The sequence below is a fragment of the Rosa chinensis genome, chromosome 5 (genome assembly GCF_002994745.2).
Source record: "Rosa chinensis cultivar Old Blush chromosome 5, RchiOBHm-V2, whole genome shotgun sequence".
Taxonomy (NCBI): Eukaryota; Viridiplantae; Streptophyta; class Magnoliopsida; order Rosales; family Rosaceae; genus Rosa; species Rosa chinensis.
The window spans coordinates 74,954,557-74,965,923 of record NC_037092.1 but is presented as its reverse complement, the minus strand read 5'-3'; the positions used below and the strand labels follow the sequence as shown (position 1 = coordinate 74,965,923).

The 11,367-nt window shown below is 36.8% G+C and overlaps 1 protein-coding gene across 2 annotated transcripts; it reads left to right on the top strand.

Annotated features, from left to right (window-relative positions):
• The first annotated feature begins 808 nt into the window (after nt 1–808).
• Nucleotides 809–8,584, top strand: LOC112167579 (alcohol-forming fatty acyl-CoA reductase). 2 transcript variants are annotated; one of them, XM_024304620.2, is made up of 10 exons: nt 809–968; nt 1,053–1,156; nt 1,315–1,517; nt 2,582–2,682; nt 6,428–6,623; nt 6,783–6,947; nt 7,133–7,214; nt 7,376–7,642; nt 8,022–8,140; nt 8,231–8,584. In XM_024304620.2, the coding sequence occupies exons 1-10, from the start codon at nt 890–892 to the stop codon at nt 8,385–8,387; spliced, it is 1,473 nt and encodes a 490-aa protein (XP_024160388.1). In that variant the 5' UTR covers nt 809–889; the 3' UTR covers nt 8,388–8,584. The 2 variants fall into 2 exon arrangements, with proteins under 2 accessions (XP_024160388.1, XP_024160387.1); XM_024304619.2 differs by having other exon boundaries at nt 8,013–8,140.
• Nucleotides 8,585–11,367: the final 2,783 nt, after the last annotated feature.

Below are 11,367 nucleotides of genomic sequence, written 5' to 3'. Positions count from 1 at the left end.
CTCTAGGTAGCAGTTAGGATCTCTCTGTTTTTTTTTTTTTTTTGGTGCAATTAGTTAGGGTCTCCCGTAGAGCATTCATTTGAGAGTCCCACTACGATCGTTACATGTCGATCCTTATTTAAGGGAGTAAGTAAAGTGCCTAAACGTGTTAGCTGAATAATAAAGACGGAAACAACGGATTACTATCAGGCCACTAATAGAACGCGTTTGTTCTGCAGGGCATGTACCCGCGGCATCCACCATGCCCAACAAGCCACGCATTAGAACGTCCTTCCTCTGCAGGGCATGTACCCATCGCATCCACCACCAACCAGGCATACAAAGTTACAAAAACTTCAAATCTTCAATTGCCTATAATAATGTCGATCATTTTGGTGGGGCTAGATTTTACTTAAACAATGCATCTAATTTTTTTTTTCTTTTCTTGTAAGTTTCTAGAGAGTGTTTTTATTCAAACATCTAAAATTAGCATTTAGACATCTCGACTTATTAAATCTCTAACCTGCTTTTTGAAAAATCTAATATACTAACTAAACCTCTAAATTAGCATTTTTCAGCCTATACAGTCCATGAGACATCGTGACTCATGGAAACATATATCACTCCTTTCAAGTTAGGTTTAGGGTTTTAAGGATAATATCCTATAAAAACCCAACGAACACCTGAGAAGATTTTGCCAGGTTGTTGGTAGTTGGCGGGTGTATTTATTATATTCGTCCTGCTATAGAATTCTGGCCAATCGGTGAAGTTTACTTATGGCTATATAAACCCATCACATTAGGTTTTGAAATTATTCGATCATCCAAATTAAGCTTTAGGTTAAGTGCACTACTCGACCAAGGCTAGACTTCATTCCCTCTATCACTTCTAATTTTAATTATTTTCTTAAATGGAGTTGGAGAGCATAGTGGCATACCTAAGCAATAAGACCATTTTGATAACTGGAGCCACTGGTTTCCTTGGAATGGGTACGATAGCTCTCTCTCTCTCTCTCTCTCTCTGTGTCTCTCTCAGTCTCTCTCATCAATTTGTTACGTTAATGTATTATGCAGTACTCGTAGAGAAAATTTTGAGGGTTCAACCCGACGTCAAGAGGCTTTATCTTCTTGTAAGAGCAACTGATGCTGAATCTGCTGCATATCGAATGAAGAATGAGGTATTCTATAACACGCACAACTACATAGTCGTTAATTATTTACAAATCAAAAATGGCAAGCACACATGCATGCAATAACAGTAATTGTGTTTCCATGCAATTTTGAAAGTTGAAGACCTAGAGTAGTTTACTAGTTTACTTTGAATTTGTGCACCAAGATCTTAGGGAAGGAGTTGTTCAAGGTTCTGAAAGAAACATGGGGTGAAGATTTTGACTCCTTTATATCTCAAAAAGTCGTTGTTATACCAGGAGACGTAAGTTTTGAAAACCTGGGAGTGAAGGATGTCATAATAATGGAAAATATGTGCACTGAGATACAAATCATAGTGAGTTCTGCAGCAAATACCAAGTTTGACGAGAGGTAAAAAATACGTGCCACACAAATATCCAACTTTTTACAGTTAAATTTGTTTTTTCTTACTCTAGTTCCATCTTTGATGTTTTCTTCCGCATAAGGTAAATTCCATTGGATAGTGAAAATCTCACATCTAAAAAGGGACAAAATAAAATATAACTTATAAGTGGGTGACTTATTTATAATGTTCCCAGGCCTTTTTAGTTTTTGAATTAAAATTGAACACCTAATTGGTAGTTAAAAGTTTGTTCTTTTGTTTTTTAGACTTCATTTTTTTTTTAATTGAAACAATTAGTCTTATATGAGTCGAACTCACAACCTTCTACTGAAAGGGAGAGTTATGTCACTAGATTAAATGGTATTAGGCTCATAATTTTTTTTTTTATGAAAAGAAAAAAAAAGTATATAAAAAGTTAATATAAACTAGAAATTGCTCACACCCTGTGGGTGTGTAGAGAAGTGGGTGGTTACCAATCTAGAATTGGGTATAGTTAGGGCATCTCCAACATAGTAGCTATTTTAAAAAAAAATTGAAATTTAACAAATATTAGGATAAGATCTATCTCCAATAGAATAGCTATCCAATACCTAAATTTAGCTTTAGCTAAACACTCTAGCTATATTTAGCTAGGATGAGAAAAAATTTAACTAAAACCTAAATTTAACTTGAGATGTAATATTCTGCTGGAGCATAACTAAACAGTTAACTAGTTATATTTCACTTTTAGCTACTTTTAGCTATGAATATAAGTATCATTGTTAGCACCCTATACTGGTTCTACTATTATATATGATCAAAATTCTTCTCTTATAAGGATAAACATTATATCTACGAATAATTAATTTAATTTGAGATCGCTTAAGAATCGAATTATTAATGCAATGAATTATTAATGCAATTTATCTATTGAATAATTTTTTTCCTTCTGAAAAAGATAACCCTTGAAGATTGATCTAAAGCGAACACCTCTAAATATAATAACAAATGCATATGTATGTTTATCTCACATTAGTAAAATAATCATATATATATATATATATATATATATATATATTTGCTGGGTTTGCAGATATGATATATCCTTGAGCATCAATACATTTGGAGTTCTGCACATGTTGAGCTTTGCAAACAAATGCTTAAAACTAGAGATGCTTCTCCACATATCAACCGGTAGTATTTATATCTTTTACTGTTCTAATTAATTAAGATTGCGTAACTTACATAACATTTTTCTATTCTAAATAATTAGTACTAGCTAGCAGGGAACCCATACCCTATATGTGTGGGAGAAAAGAAAATAAAAACCGAAACATAGTGGGTAATTTTAGTGAAGAAACCTTTTTTTTTTTTTTTTAATCTTTTTTCTTTTCCTTTTTGAACTAACTTTTTGTGTCATGTTTAAATAATTCAAGGGTCCTTGACCAAAAGCATTAAAATGAGTCAAAATTTTCTCACTTACCTCAGCAACAGATTTTTATTCCCACTAACCCAATTTAGAGTATAACGACAAATATACCCTTAGTCTAATTAAACAATTATATTTTATGCCATTCTCTCATCTCTCTCTCTCTCTCTCTCTCTCTCTCTCTCTCTCTCTCTCTCTCTCTCTCTCTCTCTCTCTATCCATATTCGATATAGATCACCGGCCACCTTCGCCGGAGAAAGTTTCAGAGCGACACGGAGAGTTGTTCTTCCCGGACGGTGGCTTATTCAACTGCAGAGGCGACGCAGAAGATCCATGGCTCTATACTGTTCGACAGGGTCCGATTTGGACAAGATGATTTGAGGAACGATGGAAGGGATCTGTCGAAGACAAGGAGCGCCACACCATCTCGCGCTTGGCCCGCGACAAGGTCATGGGCTTTCTCTGCTTAGCTGTCTTCCTCCTCCTCGGCCTCAATCTTGACCAGATCGACTCCTTTTTGATGAACTTCGCGAGCTTCCCATTAGGTTTTAAAAGCTCTACCATCTCCACCATCTTCTCCCAGATAGAAGTATATGTGATTTTAGGGTTTAGAATTCCGGTTTTGATGTCTTCGGCTAGTTGTTGCCAATTGAGTTGAAGGAAACAGATTGGAGTAGGCCGGAGGCAAAGGTGCCCCTACATGGAGGATTTGCTCTAAGGCCGGGTGCCTAGAGCATTTTCTAGGTGCCTAAATCAAATTTTTTTTTTTTTTTTTTTTGGGCAGAAGGCCCAGAAGGAAAGAAAAAAGAAAATTTATCGAGGGGCAATAAAGGGCCATTGGGGGGGGGGGGGGGGGCAATAAATGTTTTGAATTGATGTAATCTCCTCATTTTTTCCTTAATTAAAGTTTTATTTGTCTAATTTTAGGGAAATTAGTTCTCATTCCAATGACTGAAAGTTCTATTAGGGGGCAATAGAAGTTTATTGAGGGGGGCAATAAACCTTTCTGGCCCCATATGAGATCTCTGACAACCTCTTTGAAGGCCTCTAGAAAAGTTTCATAAACTTTTACTACCCCCAATAAAGGTCTATTGGGTGCCATAGAGGTTTATTGGGCGGCAATAAATGTCTATTTGGGGGCAATAAATATTTCCGGCAAATTATGAGATTTTCGACGACATCTTTGGGGACATTCGACGAGGTTTTATAGAGAAGTCCGGTGGGCGGCGGCCAGTGACCGGAATCCCACGGCTGGTGACGGGACTCCAGCAAAGTCTCCTATGGTGTCTCTCTCTTCCACTCTCTCTCTCTCTCTCTATGTAACAAAAGGATGAGGGTAAAATAGTCTAAAAAAAAACTTAATTGGGTATTAAGAAAGACCTTATTAGAGTCTTTATGGATAAGGGGGAATTAAAAAAACTTGATGAGATAAGTGGGATAAATGACCCTAGAATTAGGGTAAATTGACAGAAACCCATAATTCAATTATAAAGTTTTTTAATATTTGAGGGTTAAAACCGTAAAAAAAAATCTCTCTTTTTATTTTTTGGGTTTGTGTCCATTTACCCCATTTATAGCGATTTTTTTCCCACTAACCCCATTAAGTTTTTTTAATTCTCTCTTACCCAATACACTCTAAGGAAGTCTTCCCTAATACCCCATTAAGATTTTATTTTTTTTTTAATTTTTTTTAATACCATTTTACCCCTCACCCTTTGTTACTTAGAGAGAGAGAGAGAGAGAGAGAGAGAGAGAGAATGGAAGAGAGAGAAACCATAGGAGACTTCGCCGGAGCCGGTCACCGGATTCTGGCTAACTTTCTCCGGATTCCAATCACGGGTAGCCGGATTTCGATCACCGGTCAGCTGATTCAGGTCACCGTCCGCCGCCCACCGGAATTTGCTGAAAATCTCACCGGAAAGTTTTTTGCCCCCAATAGACATCTATTGCCCCCTAATAGATGGGCAATAGAGGTCTATTGCCCCCCAATAGACGTCTTTTGCACCAATAGTCTATTGCTCCCTAATAGAAGTCTATTGCCCCCAATAGACGATTATCAGCCATGTATTGCCCCCCAATAGACGACTATCAGCCATGTATTGCCCCCCAATAGAAGCCTATTGCCCCCCAATAGGACTTTCAGTTGCTACAATGGGAACTAATCTCCCTAAATTTAGACAAATAAAACTTTGATTACAGAAAAAAAAAAAAAAGATTACATCAATTCAAAACGTCTATTGCCCCCCAATAGAACTTTCGATAGCCAGAATGGGAACTAATCTTCCTAAAATTTGATAAATAAAACTTTGATTAAGCAAAAAAACTAAAAGATTACATCAATTCAAAACGCATATTGCCCCTAATAGACTTGTATTGCCCCCTAATAATCCTTTATTGCCTCTCAATAAAACATTTATTTTTTTCTTTTTTCTTTTCTTATAGGCTTTCTGCCCCATTTTACCCAAAAAATTACAGATAATCATACTCACAAAGAAACAAAAATACAGAGCAAAAAAAACATCCTCCCCACTCATATATTAGCCATGATTAAAATACATAAAATAGCAAAATTAGATTATAGATTAATGAACTGTACCAGGAAACAAAAAGTAGTGGGGAAGAGGAAAAAAACAGAGAAATTATTAAAGAGGACTGTGCAAGTCATTGAGATGATAACTGTGCATGTCAACAGGACGAAAAGCATCAATTAGAAGTTAGCTGGCTCATTATTGCACATACTTTGGTGTTTTGATTTGTTTGGCTGATTAAGCTAGGCAACCCACTACTCCGTAGTAGCTCCGCCTCCTCACCCGGCGCCTCGTTCAAGTCGAGAACTCCATTATTGTCAGCTAGTTCAGCAACCAAGTGCTCACGATGATCATCGGAAGTCGCACTCTTTACATGATCGTCAGCATCATCATCATCTTCGGCGACGGGAACCACCGGAGGAGTAGACTCCAGCGCCACTCTCCACCACAATCAGTTGTGGTCCCAGTACCAGTTTCCGGCTAAATCGTGTCGGAGAAGATCCATCTCCTCCGTCAAACCTCCTGTCAACTAGCCTTCATCTTCTGAGATCAGATCGCCAGTGCTTCGGAGCTCTTGATTCCTCGTCATGCCGGACTCGAGAAAGACGACCTGAAGCGCTGTCGCTAGCTCACCGGAGCCTCCGTCGTGGAGCTAGCCGGGGTCGGAGATGTCGGGTTCGGAATTCAGCGGGGGGAGAGGGGGAGAGAGAGAGAGAGAGAGAGAGAGAGAGAAGAAAGCTGTGCATCGTGACTGGTGAGAGAGGAGAGAGAATCGCATGGCAGTATTGTAGTTTAGTAATTAGGCTGAGGGCATATTTGTCATTTCTCTGTAAATTGTGTTAGTGGGAATAAAAATCTCTTGCTGGAGTAAGTGGGATAATTTTCTCTCATTTTGGTGCTTTGGGTCAAGGACCCTTATTTTTTTCTTTCCATGTCTCGGTCCTTGGATTTGCATAACTAATTAGTGGTACGTGTTTTCCAGCATATGTGTGTGGTGAAAAGGTCGGGCTCATACTAGAAGACTCAACTTCAATTAATAAAAGGGTCAAGGAGATGCCTAGATTTGATTTCGAAGTAGTAGAAAAGAACCTAGTGAATGAAAAATTGAATGAACTGAGAACACAAGATGCTTCAGAAGACGTTATTACAAATACAATGAAGGATCTCGGCATTGAAAGGTCTTAGTCATCGACCTACTTACTTTTGCAGTATTCAAAATCCTTATCAATTAATAATCTTTCTCATTCTTTAAACTTACTTTTCTCCAAGTTGTGATGAAAATAAAAAAGGAAGAGAAAATACTTTAAAGACTTCCTTGTATACAACTTAATTTGTAGGGCTAAACTACATGGATGGCCAAACACCTATGTATTTACAAAGGCAATGGGAGAAGTACTCTTAAGTCATCACTCTAAAAACAATCTGCCTTTTGTCATTGTACGTCCACCTATAGTTTCCAGCACATACAGTGAACCATTTCCAGGTTGGGTTCAAGGTTACAGGTATGACAGTCCATGTACTTCAAAACACTTGCTTGGGAATTGGGAAATATTGTTAACCCCTATAGCTTATGAGAGGTTAATGATATTTCTCCATAATCCTCTATTACTTGTTTGATTTGGTCCGTAATCAGGTCAATACTAAATTTGTGTATACATGTGTTCGATGAATATTTGGGTGGTTAAAGAACTGTTGATAGCGTAATTGCTGGTTATTGTAAAGGAAAGCTGACATGCCTACTTCTTGGTCCTATGACAGTAATGGATATGGTGAGTTTAAGTATATCTATTCATTTTAACGTAATCCTTGAGTTTATAATATATTGCTACAATCTAGAAGGAAACAAGAAAAATAAATAAGTTAATTATTTCTTTTCTGTCAAATTTGGTGGTAAATTCTTTAAAGGGCATCTAATTATGTTTGTAAGCAGATTCCTGTGGATATGGTGGTAAATTCAATGATAGCAGCGATTGTGGTGAATGCAAATAAATCATCCGGCATCATTTACCATGTGGGAAGCTCACTAAGAAATCCAATAAAATTCGATGATATTCGTAGTTTTGTGGTGAAATACTTTACCAAATATCCATGGATTAACAAGGATGAAAAACCTGTCGTAGTGAGGAAGGTCCCAATATTCAAGACCATGGCTACTTTTCGTATGTACATTAAAATTCGCTACTCACTTCCTTTGAAGGTTTGTTCTAACCACTCACTAGATTATATAATTAACGTGAAGAAAAGCTACTAATTCTTTAATCAATTAATACATTAATCTCAAACTTTTGATATAATGGTAGAAACTCTTTAGCATACCACTAGAGAGAATGCTTGAATCTCTTAATGTATGCTTAGAGGAAGTTGTGCTTTTAAGAGAAGAAAAATTGTCAATCAAAACAAGATGTATGCTTAGATGGGTGGGTCATTATATATAATTTTTTTTCATATTTTATCTTGTATTCATCAATAAGATAATGTCGTACATTCATGAATAAAAAACTGAAAAAGAACAGTGTAGGTTAAGAAGATCTTGTCATTCATAAATTTAATTTCATTTTATTTGCAAGGGATTAAAGTTGGTGAACAAAGTATCTGGCCAATGTTTCCAAAATATATATGTCAAGTATAACCAGAAACTCAGATTGGTGATGCGCATGGTGGAGCTATACCGTCCTTATATGCTATTCAAGGGCATGTACGTATGCTTTTAACTGGTTATAATTAAACATAATTTGATCATTTGTAATCATGTAATGACACTAACAGAGTGTGAAATGTTGCATAGTTTTGACGACACCAACACAGAGGAGTTGCGAAAGATAACAAGAGAAGGTTACATAGAAGTAGAAGACTTTAATTTTGATCCAACATGCATTGATTGGGAAGACTACATTATGAACACTCACATTCCAGGATTCCTGAAACATGTTCTGAACAAATGATGGATTTGCATTGGGATGCAATGATTTATATGTATGTGTGCATGTATCTCTGTGTGCGCGCGTCGCAAACTTGTATACTTATGTGTTGGATTTGCATTATTATTGTCTAACTACCTAGATTGCGAATAATTGTATTAGTCGTCCATAGCTGCTATCAAATAAAAAGAAAATGCACCTCCTTCGGTCATTCAGTTTAAGCACAATTTAATATTTATTTTGGGATATGTTTACTAAATTGAAGGAGGAAAATGAGTTGGAGATAGAACGCTGTTAGTTGATCAGAGTCGCTGTTGCAAACGGTGGGTTTATACTCCATAGTTTAATGTAGACTAAGACATCAGAACTTCAGAAGTTGTTGTTTCTTTATATATATGATTTTGAAAGTTAGGCAATACAATAAGTTTGGTTCACGGCAATACAATAAGTTAATAACCCTCAATATCAATTCGATTTTGAAATGCTTTGAATTATAGGGAACATGGAAAAAGAGAGAGAAAAACAGATGATAATAGAAGGTAAAAATTTGGGTTAATTACATAATCGTGCATCTTTGAATGTTTTTTTAGCCATAAGACCACAAATTAGTTTTTTGCCTCATAAAGCCACTAGATTAAAACTGGTGTTATATTTTGGATATAAAAACTAACATATTTCCATAAATGCCACTAGTTAACTCCAACGGATCTCCGGCCGACCTCCGGCCAACTTCAACGAGTCTCCGGCGAACTCCAGCGACCACAAAAGCTACTGTCGCTAGCAAAAAAAGCTACTTTGGTGAGATTTCCTGCAACCTCCTGCGAGGTCACAAAAGCTACTGTTACCAGCAACAAAAGCTACTTTGATGAAATTTCAGGCGATCTTATGTGAGGTTACAAAGGCTACTGTCACCAACACTAAAAGCTACTCCCACCAACAACAAATATTACTGTCACCAGCAACAAAAGCTACTCTGATGAGTTCTCCGGCGAGGTCACAAAAATTATTGTCACTAGCAACAAAACTTACTGTCAGTAGCAAAAAAAACTACTCTCAGCAACAATAAATGCTACTCCCACCAATAACAAAAACTGCTGTCACCAACATCAGAAACAAAAGCTACTCTCACCAGCAACCAAAACTACTCTCACCAATATCAAAAAAGTTACTCTCACCAACACCAAAAGCTACTTTAACCATCACTAAAAGCTACTCACAGTAACACCAAAAACTACTACCACGCAAAACAAAATCTATTCGCAAGATTGAAAAAACTACTACCAGAGACTAACAAAACTACTATCACTGACTAAAAAAGCTATTACCAACCAACACAAAAACTACTATGAAACATTAAAACGACTATAAATTTACAATGTCGAAGGCTTGCAACAAAAACTAATGTCACTAGCAACAAAAGCTACTCTAATATGAAATCACAACAAAAAGAAAATTGAATTTCATTGAGAATCACGCTTGACACCAGCTTTTGACATCAGCTTGAAAAGATACCAACATAGACATACAAACCTACTATGACTGTGTTGAAAAATCACTATAACAGTTATAGAGAGCTACTAACTTAAAATCTATTAAAATGAAAATAGAAGATACTAACATTAACTTGAAAATATACTAACATAGAAATAGAAAAGCTACTATTACTGTGTAATAATAAATAGGTATAGAACTTAAGCGTAGAAATCAGTCAAATAGAACTAACATAGGCACATAACTTGGATTAGGCACAAAATCAGCCAAACAAAGCTTCAGTTATGCTCAGATTCAGCTAAACAAAACTCTGCTTCAATCACATGTACAACTTAGCCAAAAGATTGAAAAAAGTGAAGAGAAACAGAGAGCAAAGGCTCACTGTTAGCTTCACATCACAATGAGGAGCTGCAAGAGTGGATCATCCTGATTTTGCAAGCTTCAGTCTCCTCCCTGGGTTCATTGATGCTCTTGTAATTAGCCTGCACAATATGCCCAAATCACCATGAGAAACTAACAGAATGAACACAGATTAAAATTCTAACTATATGAATATTGTATCAAATGCTAAGCTTAATCAAGTAGTTGCCCAGCCTATTATAAATGTCTTCCTAATATAATTCATTCTTATCCATTGGTATTTTATTAGTATTTGCACCAACTACTTGATATTTATTCAGGATTATATTACTGACAATATTCATATTCGAGAAGCCATTGCACCACCAGCTTCTCTTAATTGAGAACTCTTGCATTCTCTGTTCATGACTATTATATGATACAATATCCATGGGCATTCTCTTAATCCGATCAAAAAATTCAAAACCCTAGAAAATCAAAATCCCCCAAATTCCACTACCAATCTAAGTGAACCATCCTAAATAGTCGCAAATCAAATAACTCCAAACACACAAATTGCACTAAAAACACGATCATGAGAGAGAGAGAGAGAGAGAGAGAGAGAGAGGCTCACGAGACACAATAGCTCTTGGCTGATTCGAACCAAAACTCAGATTGCGCTTCCACTGTCATCTCCTCCCAAATATGACCTTATCGTAGACACTCCGAAATTGTCCCAGGCTCGATGAGTATGGTGTCGAAACCTAAATGGCGGTGACGTTGACGAGGCTGAGAGTTGAGTCCTCGCTTGAATTCGGTTCCGACATATCGAGAGTGCCTGGAAATGGGATTCGGCGAGCATTAGTGAAGACAGATTCGATCTATGGCTCAATTTGGGAATTGGAGAGAGAGAGAGAGAGAGAGAGAGAGAGAGAGAGAGAGAGAGAGAGAGAGAGAGAGAGAGAGAGTGTGTGTGGATTTGAATCACCGGAGTGAGAGATCAGAAAAATTTGTTGTCATACTGGTGAAGGGGTATAATTGTCATGGTTGAAAATAGTTTAAGCCTGAAATGGCCTTATGTATACAAAAAAGATTAGGTGGCCTTATGACTAATTAAAGTTTCAGAATGACACTTGTGTGTAATTTTCTATAAAAATTTCAACAATATTCCAAA

What these genes read in the sequence shown, in the direction of transcription:
- LOC112167579 (XM_024304619.2), top strand. Translation starts at nt 890, where the DNA reads ATGGAGTTGGAGAGCATAGTGGCATACCTAAGCAATAAGACCATTTTG. An exon ending in GGTTGGGTTCAAGGTTACAG is followed by an intron (nt 6,948 to 7,132) that starts GTATGACAGTCC and finishes GGGTGGTTAAAG; the next exon opens with AACTGTTGATAGCGTAATTG. An exon ending in TATATGCTATTCAAGGGCAT is followed by an intron (nt 8,141 to 8,230) that starts GTACGTATGCTT and finishes AATGTTGCATAG; the next exon opens with TTTTGACGACACCAACACAG.